The following is a 15760-nucleotide window of genomic DNA, read 5'->3' as shown; positions in this document are numbered from 1 at the left end:
TGGTGAGGAGGATAGCGAGGCACCCCTGTGCAGGGAAAGGCTCCTCTCCCTACCTGCCCTGCAGCACAGGACCGTGCACCTTGGCTAGGCTCAGCAACGAGCAAATAGCAGTGAGAAATTCACTGGGTGGCTTACTGCAACAGCTCCGTGATAAATAACAGGGAGACTTCCTCTCTCTGACAGCTCATGGGGGATTTGCAGGCTCTCTGCATGTGGGGGGGCTCTGCCTCTTGTTGGGTGCTCCCAAATTACGCCCCAAGGCATGAAATCAGGAGGTGCTTTAAGCTCATACTTGCTGAAGGATGACTGAGTGAAATCTTGCTGAGCAGAGGGCTGACACACTGCGAAGTCGTTAAACAGCCACCCAAACGTCCTTACCGTGGGAGGGGGAGGAGGATTCTGCGCTGACAGCTTGCCAGAGACACACGAACAGCCAAAGCAAGGAAGAGCGGGCTGCAGCTAAGTGCGCTCCTCCAGCGAGGTGATCCCGCGAGGAACAGCTTCTCTATTAGAGCCACAGAATGTATTACATGGGAGAAAAATGAATGCCCCGAGCACACACTGCATTGTACACCTTGCTGCTGCTCAGGAGGGCTCCCAGAGATGTTTCTGTGCTGCCATGTTACCTTATTTATCCTTTGGATTCCTGCTGGTACTTTTGTTCGCTCCAACCGTGATTATTTCATCTACTTCATTCCCTCCTATCTGAACATTTTTACCATATAATGGGATATTTTTCTGTAGCTTTATTCTCTGTGAAATAGCATGAACTGAAGGAGAGAAACAGAGGTCATTCAATTATTTACTGATGGTTGTTAGCCTGGGGGTAAAGGGACTGCTTAAATTACATCTGGCCACCAATTTACAGAGGTCAACAAATCACTGATGGGATTAAGGATTTGGAAAGAATACTCCCTTCTTTCTGGATAGTTCTGACTATTTTCTGTTAATACAAGTACAGCGTTTGCACCGAGTTTTAGAGACAATTATGGATAAATAAAGATCCCTTTCTTTTTATGCTTTCTGCTCACGTTGTGTGTTAGCCTCCTCTCCTGGGGTATTGTTGCTGGCCTTTTTATATTGGGTTTTCAGCTGGATTGAATATTTCCAGAATTCCACTGAATGGGCTTTAGTGATTAGAGAAAGGAGTTGGAGTTGTTATGTCCTAGCTGACAACTCCATGGGTGACCTGGGATAAGCCTCTAGTCCCACGCCTTGCTCTGCCCCAGGTAATAAAGTTTCCAGGAGCTGCCAAGGGAGCGTTTTGTAACTTGAGGATAGTTATTTGGTTGCAGTGCCATTCATTTTGAAAGACGTGAAATGATGCAAAGACAGTTGAAGGCTTTTGTTTGTGTAGTTGCTTTTTGCCCCTTCCTTTAAATTTGATAATTGCTCAAATTTGCAGGGCATGCTTCAGTCAGAGCCTCTGGGGACTCTGTAAACCACAAGGATCTTGGTGTTCAGTGAAAGGATGTGGGTGGGACCTGTGCTCTATCTCGACGTGGCTCATGAAGATAGACCTTCTCAGCCATAGTAACTTGTGTTCCCTTCCTTACTTCACAAGAAACAAAGATTTGTTTTCTGTGGTCTCTCCTTCACGCTCCCTGCAGTGCCTTGCCCGATGAACGAGGTTATGACAGACTCCACCGGTGTGATCCTCAGCCAGAGCTTCCTGGGAAGTTACCCCCACTTTCAGACCTGTTCTTGGGTGGTCAAGGTAGAGCCTGGATATAACATCTCCCTCACCATCGAGTACTTCCTCAGTGAGAAGCAATATGACGAGTTTGAAATCTTTGATGGTAAGAGATTCGCTAGTTTGACTTGCTTGGCAGCAGAGGTGTTAGTTGTTAATCTCTGTTTCCAGGGCACTGTGAGGAGAATTTCCCACCACCACCTGTAATCTTCCACTGGACTTAAAGAAAGCTCCTCCTAAGCTCATTGATTCTCTGAATAAGAAAATATCAATGATTTGAATTTCAGATGTCTGTAAAGTATTTTTTCTCTGCTGAAGCTCCTGCGTTTACTGGAGCTAAAGGCATAGTACCTGGAGCAGAAGCCTGGTCTTACTGCAGTCAACAGGTTTTTATTTGCTGTTGCTTTTCCGGGAGCCAGGTGTATTCTTTGGGGCTCATGTTCACAAAACAAGCACTGAGCATGAGCTGTCATTCCTGGACTCATGGTGAAGCGGAAGCCCTCACACTCCGATTCCAAAAAGCACCTGTTTCTTCTTGCAGAAACACATCCTAGCACATGAGGGTGTGAGTGACAATTTCCGTGTGTCAGCCCTGACTTCTATTCATTCCCTTCCTCTTTCCTTACAGGTCCCTCTGGCCAGAGTCCGCTGCTCTTGTCACTGAGTGGGAACTACTCTGCTCCTCTGACTGTTACCAGCAGTGGGAACAAAGTCTATCTCCGTTGGTCCTCCGATCATGCCTACAACAGAAAAGGCTTCAAAATCCGCTACTTCGGTAAGTACCCAGCAGAGACTACGTGCCACTGCCAAAAACGTGGTCATCTCTTCAGCTAAGGATCTCCACGAAATTGCTGCAGAGGGGCAGAGGCCATCTGTGGTGGCAGAAGGTGCCAAGGGAGGTGCCTTGTGCCTGGGAGGGCACAAAATGCTGGCCCTGTTCTGAGGCCTCAGCAGGGACTGGTGAGACTTGGGAAAGCGGCTTTATTTCCAGCAAAAAAAAACCTCACAGCTCTGGCTGGACTTTCTCCATCACTGCTACGATTCAGAACCAGAATATATGACCATAGACAACTTGGCCCTGGATGCATGAAACCATCCCATGCAATTCACAGCGAACGTTCCTGTGTTGAAAAACCGTTGTGTCTCTGGAATGATGAGGCCATTTTGAGATGTTTGAAGGTTACCATCACAAAACATAAAAACTTGTGTTAGGAGCTTCCTGGTGCCTGAGACACGACTGACGTGTCACTGCGTTACAGCATTTGCAGCAAACTGTTTAAAACACATCGTGTCCCGGTCAGGCCTACTGCCACTGCTCTCAGAGGAACAGGACCAGGGAGTCCTGGTTGCTCGTTCAGCACAAAACCACTGCCAGATACTGAATGCTTGCTGAGAATTCCTTAAAATGAATTACTATTTTTTGGAACTTAGCAAGCCTTAATTAATGAAAGTTATAAAACTGGGTTGAGAACTTGCCAGCATGTCATAAATAAGTAATGACTTTGCTCAGTAAATGAATTAAGTAATATTTAATTATCAGAAATTAGTCTTTATTTCTAGAGCTGAGTGAAACTTGGATAGTAGCTCTACACTCGTTTCCACTTTGACTTTGTATTTATCTATCACAAGTTCTGTTCCTTGTGCAGCCTTAGGTTATGGTAAGCACTGTGTAATCCCTGAGAAGGGGAAGGGGATTTGTCTTGATAGAGCCCGTCCAGTGATTTATTTATTTTTCCTCTGCCCTCCTCTCCAGCTCCGTACTGTAGCCTCCCGCAGCCGCCAGCCCACGGGCTGATTCTCAGCCAGACGGGTCTGCACCCTGGCAGCACAGTTCGCTTCGGATGTGACACAGGCTATCGCCTCGTTGGCCACAGCACCACCACCTGCTCCCAGCACCCCCAAGGCTACTTCCACTGGAACGAAGCAATCCCTCTGTGCCAAGGTGAGAGCAGACAGTAGCATCCATACACAGATACAGGGGTTCTGGGGAGGACCAAGTAAAATGCAGTAAAAATGAAAAGCTATTGTAATTCCCTAATTCCCTTTGAGATCAGGCTTTGAGCTGCAGGTAGGCAGTGAGGGGTGGTCCTCTTATATCCAAGTCCTTGGGAACAGATGGGCAAGGAGTGGAGGGAGTTAACTGTTGAGGAGCAGAGGGTCATTGTCTAGCCTGGGGCAGGTGAGAGAAAGTCAGTCTGTGCAAAGGCTACCATTTTAGAATCATTTGAATTCTCAGGAAAGCCACAACCTCTGCTAAGGTCAAAAGAAGCTCTTGTCTAGAAGAATCTGGAAAGGCTGGCAGGTTTGTGGGTTCCACTGGGATTTGGTGACTGGAATTTCCTTTATTATTTCTGGAAATCCACTCTTAGTTCTGTGTGGGATGAGATCTCTTGGGATTCAGATGGTGCCCAGATTCTGTCGGCTTCATATAAAATTTAGGCATATAGTTGTTCTTTCCACATCACCTCCTAATCAACCGTAATCGTTATGACCTATCACACTTAAGACGTGGCTCCTTGCAGGTGTGGGAGAGGAGGGGAGGCCAGGGCAGCGTGCACCGGGGGGTTGCTTTCACACCATTTTGTCTCTCTATGCGCACTTTCTGATTGCACCTTTTCCTCAATCCACCAATCATCCCTGCTTCTTTGTGTTGATAAAATGCCCATCTTTATTCAGATGAAGCCTTTCAGTGTCTTTGAACATTCATCCATGTTCCAAGGGAACTGAACACTGGGGATTAATATTACATTGACTTCCCCGGAAACTGGCCAGAGAATGGAGACAGGAGAGGCAAAATCTCGTTGTGCTGTCTGCATCGTCACCCGGTCCAAACCTTAAGGAAAAGCAGGATTATTTAGTGGGGAGGGTACCAAAGAGCCTTGAAAATTCCCCTCTGTCCTCCTGAATCACTTAGTGCCTCTTGATGATGCATGGGCTGCGTGCAGTCCTGCCTCTGAAGGCGTCCTCTGTGATGTGGGTGCTTAAATCCATTCGGAGCCCTCTCAAGGTTGTATTTATTTAAAGGCGAGCAAAAAACAGTAAAGCAAGCCCCTGTCACCCAAAGTGCGATGCCATTGGCAAGGGGGGGCTGGGAAAATGGGCACAAGCTCAGATAATGATTTAACCTCAGCAGTGAGGCAGGCTGGGGCTGCTGACACCAGCAGATGAACTGCGCAGCAGGCCCGGCACGCGCCAGGGGCTGTCATGGCAACTGCGCCTCGCGAAGCCCTCACCCAGCGACAGGAATCTCTCCGATATACACTGGGTCTTTTTTTAAGGCAAATCATGTAATCAAAAATCTGTACCAACACTGCTAAGTGTTTGCTGCCTCGGTGTGCTGGGGATGCCACCCGAGCCTCAGGTTCAGCCCTTTACTGCCATGGGGTGCTGTGGTGTGTGGGGAGCTGATTTCAAGCACAGAGGCTGGGATGGGGTGGACAGAGAGGATGTGTGGGGAGGGTTTTACGTGGCTGAGATAGCACCCAACAGCAGGAATTTAAAGCAGAAATGAGTCCCTGAGCACCGGTACCTCGGCCAGCAGGGAAGGAGTCAGAGCAGGCCTGTCCATTGCCCCCCACCTGGCCTGGAACTGGGGGCGCCTGTGGGATCGCTCGCCCCGGGCCCAGCCCCACGGGTTCCTTTCCATAACCCCTTGGGGAACGTCACCTCCTCGCTCTGTTTGCCCATGTTCGTGTCAGGCATCTCAATATTGGCCCATGGTCACCAAGTGCCTGGAGATGGACACAGGAGGCGGGGAGCAGCAGCGAGCCCGAGCCGTAGGAGGATTCATGGCAGAGCAGCTCCCCCCCCTGGCCTCAAGCAGCTGATAGCCAGGGCTGGCTCGGCTCTCCTTGCCCAGGTCAGCAGCATAAAATCCAGCACATCTCTTTTTTTCGCACTGTTCTCGAAGCCAACTGGCAACCTTTTGTTTTGGGCTGTACTCAATTTCTCCTTTCTGGTGGCTAGGACTGCATGGCAGAGATTTGGGAACTGGATCCACAACACAGCATAAATTGCTCACACAGTCAGCTGCGTCAGGAGGAGAGGAACTGGGGTCCCCATAAACACATGGCCTAGTTAACAAATGACATTTCCCATAGCTCCCCTCTGCCAGCACATAATCCTCTTCCCCTTCCCGATCCCCTCTGAATAATCTTTACTACGTGCTCTGTCCTAGCTGACATTTATGGAAGCAGCAGAGAATATTCTGCAGGGAACAATCTTGTGTTGGCACAATGGGGGAGAACACAAGATGATCTAATATGCCTTTTCTGTCTCTGCTGCCTATTTTTAAGCTGCTTTGTTTTTGGAATCCCAGCTGCAGATTTGCTTTCATAGTCTCCGTCCCTTTTCCTAGCACATTTTCTTCCTGGAGACTGAGCTTTCATACCCCTGAACCCCCAGAAGCGCTCCTCTCTCCCCAGGTCACGATCTCAGTGGGTCTCTCCTGGCCAAACGTTGTTTTTGCTTTTCCCCAGGAACAGCTACTCTTTAATCTGTGTTTTCAGTGGAGTGCATTGTCCACAATTTGAGCTTCGGAAATGGAGCAAGGTTATTGCCACCCCAAAAATCAAGCCTGACTCTGTAAATAGGAAGTTACTCATGCTGCATTCTGCTCATGGATGCCCGACTGCAAGGAAAGGCAGGATCCTGCCATCAGGTGCAGCACGCAGCCCGCTCAGTGCAGCAGAGTTTGCAGCCTAATGAGCTCATCCTGACCAATACATCTTCGCGTTGTAGCCTGACCATCTGCAGGAGGAGGAGAAGGTTACTTCTTTGTTGTTATTTCTGGTGGCCTAATGAACTTTTGAGTCAACTGCCTCTGGCCCACGAGCTCTGTATTATTGCTAACTATCTTTTGTATCAGGGCAAGGCTTATGCAATGGTAAAACTCTTAACTAATCAAGCAGACCACTTCAGAGGCAGGAGGTAGGACTAGCCTACGGTAGCAATCCCTGCATCATGAAGAGAAACGAAGGCAAGTGGCAGCTCAGCTTCACTGGCCTGGAGCAAGGCTGGGCCCAGGCTCTATTTGCTCCTGGTGTCCCTCCGTGTCAGTCTGTGCCTCTGCCTCCTGGCAGCAAACACAGGTGATCGATTTTGGTGAGGTGTCAGGCTGGAGGCGAAGACTTTTCAGGCCTTGTGCCCCCTCGCTCTATCTGTCCTGCCTGGGAAGACTGGGCCTGTCCTCGGGATCGGGTGAAAAGGAGTAAGATGTTTCTTGCTGTCATTACCAGGGTCTTGCTGACTTCACATGCTCTCTGCTGACCTCTGAACCAAACTCTTGATGCCAGTGGAAGCTTCCTCATCATGACCCCTCTCTCCAGCTCCCAGGAGCAGAAGAGAGTTGAGTAGAGAAAGGATTAGGCTTTGCTGGGGTCAGTGACAAGGGAAGGGGCCAGCTCTCTAACCAGCCTCTCTGGAAGCAGCATCAAAAAGTAATAGTAAGAGAACTGCAGGATGGAAGTGAAAGGGTAGGACTTTCCAGGTCTCCTTTTGCCTTAGAACGAAATTGGTATTCAGCGTGGCTGCTTGTCTAGACACCCAGCCTTGTAGAGAGATTCGCCAAGCTCCTTAGCTCGATGAAGTGACATACATGTGATTATCATTTCAACCAGGGATATGCCTGATCGTGCTAATACCAGCCTGCTGAATTACTCACACCTATTAGCAACACCAGCATCTGCAAGGTGCTGCGTAATTGTGCTCCAGGCTGGGGCTCTGGCCCACTCATGTAGTAGTAATGGGATAAAAGTGCCTTGGACCATGAGTGGTGGAAAGCTCCAGTGGTTGTGCTGATGCTGTACTCAATAATTTTGGTCTCTCCTTTCAGTGTTCAGTGGGGGTCCATATTACCAGAACGTGACTTTCCTGATTTTCTAACCCTTGTTTGTGTACAGAGGGAATAACAGGAAGGTGAATGTGTGTTCAGGTATCAGCATGTGGCTCAGGAGACATAGGCTCAGCTTCTAGTTCATGTATTAGCTGGGTGAGAGCAGCTCAGGCTTCTCCAGGAAGAAACGTTTTTTTCGAGCATTTTTAATTGTCTGCATTGACAATTGTTTGGGTTAGCTGTTGGCTTCCAAATCAGTGGTTGCTAGCAGGCTCTGCTCATCTCTGTGCCATGCAGAGGCTGTTGGCAGCCCCATGGGGGGATTTTCTTGCAGGGACAGCTTTACATGTCCCAGCCTTTGCCATTCTGTGCCTGTCCAGATGAGTTGGTTGTGGTCTCCAGCCCAAGCGAGATGGGCTTCCCCCAGCGCCAAGCCTCAAAGAGAGGGATGGGAACCTGCGTGTTGGTTTTGGAGGCGAGTCTGGATTTGGCTTCCCAGCTCTTCCAAATGCTGATAAAAAGAGCACAGGTTCAAGTGACGGACTCCCAGTGCTGGTTTTCCTAGCAGTAGGGAAGAAGGCAGCGGGGCTCGCAGTGTCTCGTGAAACTCTTGAAGTATAAATGAATGTGATTCTGGTCTGCCCGTATCTGGCTGTTGCTTGCATTTCTGTGGCCTGGCTGGCCCCTTTCTGCCCTGTTTGGCCACAGAGCGAGGATCTCAGCAGGACTGGTGCAGAGCTTCTCTAAGTGCTGCTGTCTTGAGCAGCCGTTTGGCATTGTGCCTGTTTGAGTTTTCCCCCTGAATTTCCCCCTTACCTTCTCAGTCATAGTGCTAAATTTAGCCCTCCTTCTGGCACTGCATAATTATAGAATTTGCTGCCTTCTGTAATCCAGAAGTGCTGTTGGAAAAGGGATTCAGGTTGTCACTGCTGTGGGATGTAAATACAAAACATTATTGCTATCTAATCCTTTATCTCTGTGTGAAAACTTCTGAATACTGTGTTGATGCAGTTTGTGTTACAGATGATAGAGAAAATATGAGCCAGCGTCTCTTCCAGCAGATATCGGTATTCAGTGTTGGCTTTGCTGTTACCGCAGTGATGCAAAGGAGGTGAAAATCTGATCCTCTGTGAAAGCGGGCATTCATTGCAGCTTCTGGGGTTCAACAGGGTGCTGGAGTTTTTGCAAATAGGCAAGCTTTGTAGCTGGGGTTTCAGCTCACTTATCACAAATCCATGATCATATTGGAAGCTGACTGATTTCTCAGCTTTTTTTTTCCCTTCCTTCTTCCCAGCTCTTTCCTGCGGCGTTCCCAGAGCACCAAAGAACGGTGTCGTCTTTGGCAAGGAGTACACGGTGGGTACGAAAGCCATGTACCACTGCAACCAGGGCTTCCAGCTTCAGCCCGGGGAGGAGTCCAGCACCGAGTGCCTGCAGGCAGGACAGTGGAGTAACAGCAACCAGCCCCCGCAGTGCGTGGGTGAGTGGTGGCAGCCCGGGGCTGTGCCACAGGGAATTTGGGAAGTCCTTTCAGTAGTATTTTCCTGCCTCATAGGTACAATATTTAGGACATCAGGTTTCTAATCCTGTGCAACCTCTGTCTGGTGCCCCCTCTCGTGGTGCCTCGTTTTCCCACCTGTAAAATGGAGATGCTAATACTGGGCCCCTTGTTAAAAAGCCAACACGCTCGCTGAAATGCCCCAAAGTACCCTAGAGTTAGACACCTCTTAGTGCTTTGTCTCTTTTCTCTCCCCTGACTCACCACATTTGTCTGCTTTTAGCTGTCACCTGTCCCGACATCAACAGCATCGCAGTTGAGCACGGTCGGTGGCGGCTGACCTACGAGATCCAGTACCACTACAACGCCCAGCTCATGCTCATCTGTGACCCGGGCTACTACTACACAGGCCAGCGGGTCATCAGGTGCCAAGCCAATGGGAAGTGGAGCATAGGCGAACCGATGCCGACCTGTAAAAGTAAGAGCAGTGAAGCTCAGGAAGTGTGCTAGGGACAAGCCAGATGCATGGGATGTCGCGCAGGGAACGTGCTTTCTGTTTGCCATTCGGCAGGTGTGCAAGCTCTGCTGTGTACGTGCAAGCACGCCGCAACCCTGGCTGCTCGTGGCAGTGTCTGAGAGCATGGCTGCAGAACTGCTCTGGTAGAAGAGAGTTTGGAGGCAGGGAGAGGTCATCTGTTGATCTGATTCTTGGCTTAACCTAAACACTTCGCAAGAACTCGAGCACATTAGCTCATCTGTTGCTGTCAGGTCCCAGCAGCTTCGCTGTCACTGGTGCCAGATGCTCTGAAGTTTGCTTTTAAGAAAGAAAATAAAAAATTCTGATTTAAGACCTAACCTCTTACAATGTAATGCAAATGCCAAGTTTACGAGGGTAACAGTGTCACCTGTAAATCAAAAGCACCCTTGGCAAACAAGCGGCTCTCAGTCGTTCTGACATGACTGCCGTGCCTTGGATCTTTTTTTTGTCAAAGGTGGAGATTTTTCTCTCAAGAGTGCGGATAGAGGCAGAAAAATTTCTCCTTCAGAACGGCAGCTTTCCCTTCCCTGCTGGCTCTCTTTGTTTCTAGAGATGCAACTGCCAGCTTCAGTGACAGATGTAGTTTTACCCCTGCTAGCTTTTCAGCCAGATCCAGGAGCGTGAGCCTGACCCCATTTTATTTCTTCAGCGTTATTGCCACATAAATTCAAATGACAGGAACTTGGCAATGCACTAAGGTCAGAAGAACCCAGCATGAGTCTGTTTTCTTGCTGAGTGTGAAAGCTCCCAGAGGGTTTGCAGATCTTTAAGGTAGATAAAATAAAGAGCTGAACTTTGTGGCTGGAGCTGCATGTGCAATGGCTCCTGGCCAAGCTCCAGCTGTACCTGTGGGAGTTGGATCCCTGGGCTTTCCACTGGGTGTCTTCTGTGGCTTTGATCTGTAGACTTCAGCCCTGTCCTGGAAGTCACTGTGCCAGAAAAAGCACAGAGGTCTCTGAGTGTCACGTTCTAGTTTGAAAGCACCCATTAATTTTGTGCCATTTTGTGGGTTTTCTGAAAGTCATTGCCTGACAGCTGTATCTGGCAATGGGTTAATAATAGAAATATCCCCGTATTAAAAACTTCCTGTGTGAAAAGCTTCTCTAATTTCTTCCTAGCCAGTCTTATCTTTACGACTTCACTCGTGTCCTGAAGCATAATTTTTAGCAGTGCTTATATTTGTCAGCTCATGTAACATGACTGAATTGTTGTTCTGCATGTTTAATAATGTTCTGCACTATTTAATAATCTTTTCTACTCATTTTGGCTTTAATAATGACTTGTGGTGATAAGTGTCTGCATTTCTATAAAAAAAAAAAAAAAAAAAAACACAACAAAAGACGACAACAAAACCAACTATCTCCCTGTCCATTCTCTCTTACTGTAATTTGGGATCTCTTTCAGTTATCTCTTGTGGAGATCTGCCAACTCCTCCTAACGGCAACAAGATCGGCACGCTGACCAGCTACGGTGCCACGGCCATCTTCTCGTGCAATACCGGCTACACCCTGGTAGGGTCCCGCGTGCGGGAGTGCATGGCCAACGGACTTTGGAGTGGAGCTGAAGTGAAATGTCTGGGTACGTGTGGAGCATCCGTGATGTGGTGGTGAAAGAGTCCTGATGGTATTTCAGGAGGGAACGGGAGTTTTGGATGCTGATTAAAGAAGGAACCCAAGTGAGGACTCAGTGCTGCTGAAACATTGGGGTTTTCAGTAAATAGAGAAAGGAAGCAGACTTGGATTCCGTACTGCTCAGTAGATGTGAGATGTTTTGAGATTGGAGAGGAGAGCTTTAAAAATGATATGTTGTTTTTGCTGCTGCTCTGGTTTTATTTATTACAGCAGAGACTCAAACTCGTATCCAGCCAGACAGTCAGGTCAGTGTGTGATGACTTCAGGAGGGGGCAGGCATGAGCCCTCAGTGATTCTCATTGTCTCCCTCCTGCAGCTGGGCACTGCGGAGTTCCCAGTCCCATTGTCAATGGGCAGATCAATGGGGAGAACTACAACTACCGCGGCAGCGTGGTTTATCAGTGCAACCCTGGCTTCCGCCTGATCGGGATGTCTGTGCGGATCTGCCAGCAGGACCACCGCTGGTCTGGGAAGACTCCTGTCTGTGTGCGTAAGTATGTGGTCAGATTTATTTAGCCCTGGTTATGGGCAGAGGACAAGAGCACGCGCAAAGGCCGTTGTTCAGTTTACAAAAAGTACTGTAAGCAATGAAAAACCAGACTGGGGGGACCAGCCAGCCCAGGTTTTCACCCAGCTAAGAAATGCTTGCCCCCTAGATTGTTGCTACAGAAGGGTGGATGGGAGGAGAGTTCAGTTTTATTCGTAGCTCCTTTCTCTGAAATATTCCTCATTTAAATGAGTGCTATCAGGTTGGCAGCATCAGCTGAGTTCGCTCTGACTGCCCCTGCTCTGTGCAAAGCTGGCCCTTCCCATTCAGCCTGGCATGTTGCTGGCAGCTCTGGGTTCGTACTGGGTCTCTCTATAACTGAGCAGCAATCTCTGGCACTGGTAATACATACTCAAAAGGCAGTTACAAAAATGGCACTGGAGAAGCTGGAGAAATGCAGTTAGGTTTCCAAAAGTGTCGTTGCTTGGAAGTGAGCCTGTTATTTCTCAGGATAGTCCAAAGATGAAACGGGTTCCAATTCTCGTGCTGGGAACAAATCTGGAGTGGGAAGACCTGTAGGCAACCACCCTTGTTTTGTAGAGGAGCAACTTGTGGGTTTTCAGGTTCCTGTGCTCATTTTTCTGCTTCTCTTGCAGCATTTCACAGCTGGGCTGCACAAGGTTGCGTGCCCAGAGTGAGTGTGTGTAGTGCACAAGCATCCCTGGGGTTTGTGTAAGAGAGAGCTGAAGCATGGCAGGAGTGGCAACTCTGCAGTTTTGGCTGCTTTGCTTCTTGCCTCTGCTTTGTAAATTCCATCTTTTTTGCTATTTTTTGTGTGCTGAATTTCTAATGGGTGAGCCCAGTTGAAGGTGTGGTTTCTGGGGAGAGTTTATTAGGGTGTGGGGAGGTTAAAGGCAGACATCATCCCCGCCAAGCACACCGCTATTATCCCCTTCTTTGAGACCCATGCTCTGTGCCAGAGGAAAGTCAGCCTCTCTCTCTTCCTCTGATCCACATTCATGAGTCACCTTGCACAACCTGCTCATTTATCTTTCCAGTAAATAAGCTAATTAAGTAAGTCTCTAGAGCTCTAACTAAGGTGTTAATAAGTTTAAGCATCTTATCAGTGGACAGTGCATTCCATGCATTTCATATCATGATTCTCCAGGTGTTTACTTCCAACCTCTCATGTCTGGGTTAGGGTTTTATTTGCTGAGGCACAATAGTAACAGCAAGATACGAAGTAAGGAATGACCCCCAAATCAATGAATATGCAGATTCCAGCCTAAAAATAAGAAACAGACTCGAGCTGTAAAGGTTAGCAGGGGCTCCTAAAATTGGAGGCATTCATGTCTAGGATTCTGCATAAGGCTTTTAGGAAAAGAATTATTGGGAAGGCTGTCCCTGGTTCTGTAGGCAGGTGTGAATTACTCCAGTGTCTGAGGATGCTCAGCTGAAAAAGTTTTAATTCACTTTTACCTGCCAAGTACATACACAGTAACCTTGGACCAGGAAATCATATTGATGGAGGTCTTCCTGCTGTCAGGCAGATTCATGGAAATACAAGATTTTCTAAACATCCATTTTCTTGGATCATCTTGTTCCTTTCAGGATGGACCAAACCCTTTAGAACAAAGCCCATCTGTATCTGTCTTCTGACTACTGAGCCATCTTTCCACTACTCAGCTCGTTTGTATGCAGTGCCTTTGCTCAGCACTGCTTTGTGCTGGCTTCTGATTCTGGCACCTAAAAGCCTACCAAGCTTTTGTGCAGAGACCTATAAAGGTATCTCATGAAGAAGCTGGCCTTGAAGTTATTACACTACATTAGGCCTTATGGATAACATAAATTTAATGTTATTAAAGCAGACCACTCTTGAGCTCTGAAATTAGATGGATTGTGGCTTTATTGCTTCTGAATAAGCTCAGGATACTGTGTGTTACCGCATTATAATTTCCTACTGTCCTGATATTTTCTCTTTAAACCTGCTACAGTTGCTTGCTCTATGTGAACTGGTCTTTTTGATCCATGCCAACTGGAGGGAGTCTTTTTTTCTGGGAAAGATTCCATCATCTATTTCAAAACCTGCATAATTGTATTCAGAAGTACCTCGGAGAACCTGACATCTGCTTCCTGTAGCACCAAAATGCTGTCTTGCTTCATATTTTTTTAAACCTGTACCTGTCACCAGCTTGCATAAGGAATAAATTCCTGTCCCTGTGGTATAGTCCAGCCCTGGCAGTCAAATGTGTTATGGATCTTTTGTGGGAATTTCATCTTCCCCTCCGGCTTCCAGTTTTGGCAGCCGTACAGCTAAACTGCTGGACTTTTACTGATGGACCATTACCCTGTTTCAGCATGACAATAATCAATATTGGTTTGTCTTCATCTGTCAGAAGATGTTGCATTCCTTAAGCAGCCAAAAAGCTTTTTATGGAGCATCCTGACATTTCTTTTGCTGTGCTCAAAGCAAAGGTCTCCAGGCTTCACTCGCAGCAAGGGTTGTGTCCCCCCTTCCAGACCCACTTCTGACAAGGAGCCAGCAGGGTGGCCCAGGCAAAAGCACTTTAAACTTCAGCATTGCCAGTGCTCAATGCTGCTCAGCTCCTGCTGCTCCAGTCCCTGCACCTTCCCTACCTGCGGCTGCCCTGAGAACTTGGAGTGACTCTGAGCAGGGTCCTTTAGCTCTGCACCTCCTCGCTGGCCTGAGCTGACATCAGCCACAGGAAAAAGAACTATGCAAAAATCCTCATTACAGGGATTTAGTTACAAAGGTTTTCCCCCTGAAGTTGTTCAGACTTGAGAAGGAAGATATGAGCTTTTTAGGCCACATGCTAGAAACCTGATTTTTCTCAGTTTTTTCTCTCTTTTTACTATCCCTCCAGGTGTAGCTTTATACTGCAGTAAGCATACATCTGACTTACACCAGGGAGGGGGAGGAAAACGTCAGGTTTCATGGCTGCGTGTGCAATGCCCAGGGTAATGTAAGGCAATAGATTAATAGCAGTAGCCAGGATTTTTGAAGAGGAGCTCTAGGGATTTACAGTATAAGTCAGTGAGATGCTGGCACTCAGCTGCTTAGGGAGGGGTTCAGAGAATTTCTTATGCCAGTAAAATGAACAAAGGTACCATGTCCTCAACTTGATTCAGTATTTCAGCAGAGCAGGCCACAGATCTTTGAAGTCAGTGTGGGTTTCAGAGTTGATGTGGGTTTTTTTCCATGGTTGCCCTTCTTGTTTGTTTTTTATTTTCCCCCCCCCCACTGGATAATCCACTTTCTTCCAGGCAGAGAAGTAACATCTCCAATTTCTGATTGTAGCCATCACCTGCGGCCACCCTGGCAACCCTGCCAATGGCTTGACCCAAGGGAGTCAGTTCAATCTGAACGATGTGGCCAAGTTTGTGTGCAACACTGGGTACCGCCTGGAAGGGGCATCGCAGTCCCAGTGCCTTGCCAACGGGCAGTGGAGCAGCAGCCTGCCCGCCTGCCGCGGTAAGTCATCTGCTGCCATCCCCTAGGCTGTTCGGGCTTCATCCTCTGTGCACCTCCCTCGTTACTCTGGGTCCTGAAATCCAGCCTGACACTGGCATAAATTCATCCGTAAAACATCCTCGCTCCTCAGGAATGTGCAAGTGATGCTTGAACTGCGAGGGCCGGTTTACATGTAACAAACCTGATTTTCCCTTGGGCTTAACTTAAGGCTCTTAATGGGCCCTGCTCAGCCTCTACATCCTCCAAGACATTGAATTATTTGCTATAAGTGGGGAATACAAAAGAAAATATCAAGCCAGACCCTTAGTAGAGGTCCTCCTGGTAACCCTAGACCGGTTTACTCAAAGCAAACACTTTGGTCTTTGCTGCAGAGCCCTTTTCCTTACAGGCTGCCCTACTTCCACTGGTATTAGCACTCAAGTTGACTTACCAAATTCCCTCCCCTCCCTGCACTCCCTTCATCTGTATTCCATTAATCCAGTATCTCTCTCGATACTGTTGCTGTGTTGGTCAAGAAATCAGCCCTTCCCAGTTGGCTGATGCAAGCCCTGATTTGGGACCAGAGAGGAAGGCTCTGCTGCTGAGCT

At 48.1% G+C, this 15760-nt stretch overlaps 1 protein-coding gene across 10 annotated transcripts in view; it reads left to right on the top strand.

Moving 5' to 3' along the window:
- CSMD2 (CUB and Sushi multiple domains 2) overlaps positions 1–15760 on the top strand; it is a 332069-nt gene that overhangs the window by 285414 nt on the left and 30895 nt on the right. For all 10 annotated transcript variants that reach the window (XM_040534773.1, XM_040534777.1, XM_040534774.1 and 7 more), the window contains 8 exons: positions 1611–1799; positions 2322–2468; positions 3447–3635; positions 8821–9006; positions 9308–9502; positions 10967–11140; positions 11510–11683; positions 15000–15173. In XM_040534773.1, coding sequence (XP_040390707.1) covers positions 1611–1799; positions 2322–2468; positions 3447–3635; positions 8821–9006; positions 9308–9502; positions 10967–11140; positions 11510–11683; positions 15000–15173 — 1428 coding nt within the window. The remainder of the gene's footprint in view (positions 1–1610; positions 1800–2321; positions 2469–3446; positions 3636–8820; positions 9007–9307; positions 9503–10966; positions 11141–11509; positions 11684–14999; positions 15174–15760) is intronic.

This window comes from Cygnus olor, chromosome 23 (assembly GCF_009769625.2).
Source record: "Cygnus olor isolate bCygOlo1 chromosome 23, bCygOlo1.pri.v2, whole genome shotgun sequence".
NCBI classification, from domain to species: Eukaryota; Metazoa; Chordata; class Aves; order Anseriformes; family Anatidae; genus Cygnus; species Cygnus olor.
This window is presented reverse-complemented; position numbering and strand designations above follow the sequence as displayed.